Source organism: Austrofundulus limnaeus, unplaced genomic scaffold (assembly GCF_001266775.1).
Source record: "Austrofundulus limnaeus strain Quisiro unplaced genomic scaffold, Austrofundulus_limnaeus-1.0 Scaffold17, whole genome shotgun sequence".
NCBI classification, from domain to species: domain Eukaryota; kingdom Metazoa; phylum Chordata; class Actinopteri; order Cyprinodontiformes; family Rivulidae; genus Austrofundulus; species Austrofundulus limnaeus.
The window spans coordinates 3,618,726-3,624,079 of record NW_013952419.1 but is presented as its reverse complement, the minus strand read 5'-3'; the positions used below and the strand labels follow the sequence as shown (position 1 = coordinate 3,624,079).

The 5,354-nt window shown below is 38.7% G+C and overlaps 1 protein-coding gene across 2 annotated transcripts in view; it reads left to right on the top strand.

Moving 5' to 3' along the window:
- Positions 1-4,760, top strand: part of b3glctb (beta 3-glucosyltransferase b) — a 27,241-nt gene extending 22,481 nt beyond the window's left edge. For both annotated transcript variants that reach the window (XM_014003328.1, XM_014003329.1), the window contains 3 exons: positions 789-908; positions 2,015-2,159; positions 3,808-4,760. In XM_014003328.1, coding sequence (XP_013858782.1) covers positions 789-908; positions 2,015-2,159; positions 3,808-3,942 — 400 coding nt within the window. In that variant the 3' untranslated portion in view covers positions 3,943-4,760. The remainder of the gene's footprint in view (positions 1-788; positions 909-2,014; positions 2,160-3,807) is intronic.
- Positions 4,761-5,354: the final 594 nt, after the last annotated feature.

Here is a 5,354-nt window from a genome sequence, read left to right as displayed (position 1 = left end):
GTATTTGATAATGTTTTGAACTTTTAAAATAATGCATGGTAAAAACAGAGGCTGCTCTTAATATTAGTGACAAACTGGTGTTTTTTGATGGGTTGCCTTCATTTTTGCTTCTACTTTTCATTTAAAATAAGTTTCCATTCTAGGAAGGTTTCTAAGGTTCTTCTTCTACATATTAAAAAGTTGTTGAACTGAGTGGCGCACTACTGCTACTAGTGGTGAGAAAGAGTATTGCACCTTATTGAAAATCAATACGGTCCCGCGGCCCTCTGCGGCCTAAAGTTAAAAACTGTTGTTCTTTTGAGGCCCTCAAGGTGGCGCTCGGGCGCGGCCCATATGTTAAGAATCTCTGCATTTGTGGAATGAGCAGTAGAGTTGAGTATGTGGGTTGTGTACATGAAAAATTTGTCACATCTTCTCTGCCAAGCAGCTTATATTGTTGCTATTGACACTTGATTTGAGCTGGTACCTCCAGATGCTTTTGGCAAAAAAAAAAAAAAAGCATTGTTACAACAGACAAATAATCAACCAAACACTAACTTCCTAATTTTCTGTGATATTTGTAATAGAATAAAAATTGAAACCTGAACAGTTTATTTATTTAGAGACTGTAGGTGTATTTATGATGATGCAAAATACAGGATGAAAGATGTTAATCGGGGTGTTAAAGATCAGTTCAAATCAGAGCTGAGTCATCTTTAAAAATTTTGTGTGTGTGTGTGTCTTTTTTAGTTGTGCTAAAAAAAAAGGCATGAATGAGCGCTGATCCTCTGCTCTCCGTCTATTTTTAGTTTGCCTCGCCTGCAGCAGCTGCTGCGCTGCTACGACCCAGAGGAAGCCGTGAGCCTCGGGGAGAGATACGGCTACGGCCTGGYTCAGGGCGGATACAGCTACATCACGGGAGGAGGAGGGTGAAGCAGCGGGGCGGTGGGGGTGTTCAGGTTCACCTGTGTTCAGACGGAGAGCGCTCAGTTTGAAAGGGCATGCAGGAGGGTTCAAATCTGTTACAGATTATTAAAACATCTGTGGTAGTTTATGAACCTCTCGTGAGCCTTTTAACTAAAAACAGAGCAACCTTTATGAAAAACCCACAAGCTTCTTTTTAAAAAGCTATAATTCTGTAAATTACTACTGTAATAATATCAAGTTTCTTAAAAAAAGATGGTTTCCTGAAGAAATTTTGACACCAATCACTTTACACTTCATTTATTTCCATCTTCACGCATAGTTGGTGGGTTTAAGCTGTTATTTAAGCTTTTACCAATAACCCAATGACATTATACACAGATTTCTGCAAATGCACATCTGCAGATTACCATCACGACTGCCTGACATCACCGCTGAAAGACTGATGCACGGCCAGCTGTTCCAAACCATGATTTGTGTCGTCAAAAGCTAAAAATTAATGCAATATTTCAAATTACGAACTTCCAACCTCTCCTAAACCACAGAGAATATGACCTAGACTGTTTAAATAAATAATGTTTATTATAAACCCCGGCAGCAAAGAGAGTTTAACTCAATAAGGGTCTTAAWAATGCATACCCAATTATGTTTATGTGGTGTTTAACCCTCCTGCTGCCCCAACAAAGGCGTGAAAACTGAGGCTTTGTGGGTCATTTTGACCCAAGGGCAGCAGGAGGGTAATGACTCAGACAGGAAGACTTAACACAAGTAAATTATGCTTCAAAAGGCTGAGTGTAAACAACGACTGGCAGACAGGAACAGTCAGATTTGTGAGTTTAGAGAAAAACGAAGGCAAATTCAGCCAATGGTAATTATGTAAAGAGGGTCTGAGACTCACAGAGGAAAGGTCAGACAGACAGGAGAGTGACGAAGAAGACAGATTCAGTAAACAAGACAAATAAAGGAGCCAGGTACAAAAACAGGAAATCATCACTAGGAAAAAACAAAAAACAAATAGAAGATAGCTGGATGAAAACCCTGCTGAGATTTCAGTCTGTTATTGAGGGGAAATTGATTTGATTTTCTCCTAATCTGAACCTGTCGCCTGCAGGATGGTGTTCAGCAGGACGGCCGTGTCCCGGCTGCTGTCCAGCGGTTGCAGCTGCTACAGCGACGACGCTCCCGATGACATGGTGCTGGGAAGGTGCTTCACCTCCCTCGGAGTTCCCGTCACACACAGTCCTCTATTTCACCAGGTACAGAACAAAACACACCATACCTGCAGCTGTTTCTGATGAAGGCTGGTTCTGCTGTGAACAGTAAACGTCTTACCTGTCCTTGATGGCTCTCGGAATTTCTTCAGTTTGTGGAAACTGGAATAAATCTGATTAAACTGACAAGCCTAAAAAAAGTCCTTAAGAAATTGTCTTTGTCGCTCCAACTTGAGTTAGTTAACAGGTGATGATAATTGTGTGAATGCTAATTCAGTATTTATATTAGGCATCCTGTTTCTCTTTATTCTTTCTTTTCTTGATTTGTTTTTTGACACGTGCATATTTCTGCAAACTTTTTGCTATTTGAACCATCCAGATGTCAAAGTGTTCAGCTTATTTGGGACACTAATGACAATAATAAAAAAACATGTCTAATCATTGCAGACAAAGACCTTGTTTTATTATTTTTACCTTATAAAAAGCTGTTTATATCTCCATGGTCGCGGGTCACCATTACAGGCAGCCGCCATCTTGTCTACGAAGGCTCATGAAGGACAAACTGCGGTGGCAGCGTCAAAAATGGTTTTAGTTGTAACACTATAAATGTAATATTTGTTGTCTGTCATTGTAGCTGGGATAATTTTACTTATTAAAGCTCATAATCTTACCACTTGAAACATCACTAGCCCTGAAGCTGCTGGTAGACATCGTGTTGGAGTTATCAAAGGTTTTTGACACCTGAGAGACACCGTAGCAACTCCTTTGTGTTTGGAAGCGGGGGGGGGGGGTGGGGGGAGGACCAGGGAGGATTATTCAACCACTCAACCACTAGATGTCGCTGAAAACAACAAATCCTACACACTGTGCCTTCAAGTTGGTGTTATTTTAGCTTTACTCAGTTTTAGCTTCTTCAGTAAGATTTTTTAAAGTCATGCAGCACTTCTGTCATTTCTCGAAGATCTGTGTTTTAAAATGACAGGGTTCATGTCTGAACAAATTGTTCATGATATACAGGGGTTAGACAATGAAACTGAAACACCTGTCATTTTAGTGTGGGAGGTTTCATGGCTAAATTGGACCAGCTTGGTGGCCATTCCTGATTAATTGCACTTTGCACCAGTAAGAGCAGAGTGTGAAGGTTCAATTAGCAGGATAAGAGCATAGTTTTACTCAAAATATTGCAATTCACACAGCATTATGGGCGACAAACCAGAGTTCAAAATAGGACAAATTATTGGTGCACGTCTTGCTGGAGCATCTGTGACCAAGACAGCAAGTCTTTGTGATGTATCAAGAGCCACAGTATCCAGGGTAATGTCAGCATWCCACCAATAAGGAGGAACCACATCCAACAGGATTAAATGTGGATGCACGAGGAAGCTGTCTGAAAGGGATGTTATGGTCTAAAACCAGGTGTTTTATTGTCTAACCCCTCTATGTTATAATTAGCTTCCAAACTTGGAGGAACAGTTAGTCTTTATTACAGAAACAAGCATCGAGATTGTGTTGTGTTCACATCAGATGATGCTCTGCATGACTATGTTTTTGTGGCTGTTTTCTCCTAAATGTGACCAGTTTAAACCCTAAAGACCTMAATTACTGTTTTATAAGCTTTGCTCCTACATCACCCAAAGACAGCAGTTATTCACTCATTTTGATGCAYGGAAACCACTTCCTTTTGTGGTTTTAGGCCCAACCTGATGACTACTCGGAGATGCAGCTTTCCTTGCTGCAGGCCATTTCGTTCCACAAACACTGGAATATAGATCCTTTGACCGTTTATGCAAAGTGGCTGCAGGACACGCACCAACGAGATGAACTTTAAGGAACACCGAGTGTCTGTGAACGTGCCACCGAGTGTCTGAAAGAAGGCTGCAGGCAGGTACTGCACACAAACAGCAAACTGTTGGAGTCCCTGTAATTGTGAAAAACTTAAGTCTTTGTCTGTGTCAAGTCTGCCTGAAGAGGATTCTTAAAAGCAACGACTTGGTGATAATGAACCACTTTACCCAGTTACGTTATAAAACAGGGTTTCCATCTCTCACGCAGCTGTCTGACAGTCACGTTTTCACTTTTTTATTCTCTTTTACCAAGCGCTCACTCTGCCCTGACGAAACATCTCACTCTGTGTAAAGAAAGTGAATAAATGTTAAAACTCTGATCACTGGTAGAAAATGTCCAAACATGGATTAAAATCTCTCAAAAGACTCTTTAACGAGGAAGGACCAAAATGTTGAAAAAAAATATCATCCACCAAATGAACGTTGAACTAAGAACAAATGCAGAGATGCATTTTTATTTCATAAGTTTTTTGGCGTGTAACTCGTTTCGCAATTTTTGTGCTTTTTTTTTAACAATTCACAACTATTATAGCTACTTCAGGACATTCCAGCTATGACTTTTGGTACTCCAGCAACTTATGCTTTTTGAAACAGTGTTCATAAATCTCTGCTGTATTTCATACCTTTTGTTCTTTTTTATAACTTTTGATGCTATTTTCAGCTTCTTTTTTGCTTCTTTTAGCCTTTTTTCTGCAATCATTCTGACAGTTTCTAGTAATTTCATCTTTTTTGTGCTTGGCTTTTTTTTGCAAATTTCAGCTGTTTTCTGTATTTTAGCTACTTTTTTAGCTAATTTAAGCTTTGTTTTACTAAATTCACCTTTTGTGTTTATTTCAGCTTCTTACTGTTTAATCCATCAAACGTGCTCTTTGTGTTTTTTGTTCTAATTTCAGCTATTTTAGCTATCWTTAGACTAGTTTCAGCTTTTTTTCAGCTATTCAGCACAAAACTTTCTGCATTTTTGTAGGAAATTCAAATGCCAATATATTAATTGGCTTAATTTAATTTATTTCCTGTAAACAAGTCTCTTAATAGATACTTTTAATAAAAATCAACACAGATGAAGGGTTAACTGTTTTCTGCTGTAGCACAACTTCTAGGAATTACAGCTGCAGAACAGCAAATGTTAATGTTTAATGTTAACACATTTTAAAATGTTTGACTGTCTGGTGATGAATGCACAAGTTTAGAAATGTGTGATGTATGAATGAAAAAAAAGTTTTTATTTATGTATTTATTCATTGACCTTTAGTGTCATTTCCCTTCCAACAGACTGTACGGAAAAAAATAATTTGTTATTAGACATGTTTTGTTTGTTTATTTCTATGACCACCAGTAAGAAATAACATGGGACTAACATGATATTTTTTTTAAATGTGAGCTTAACAAAAAGATG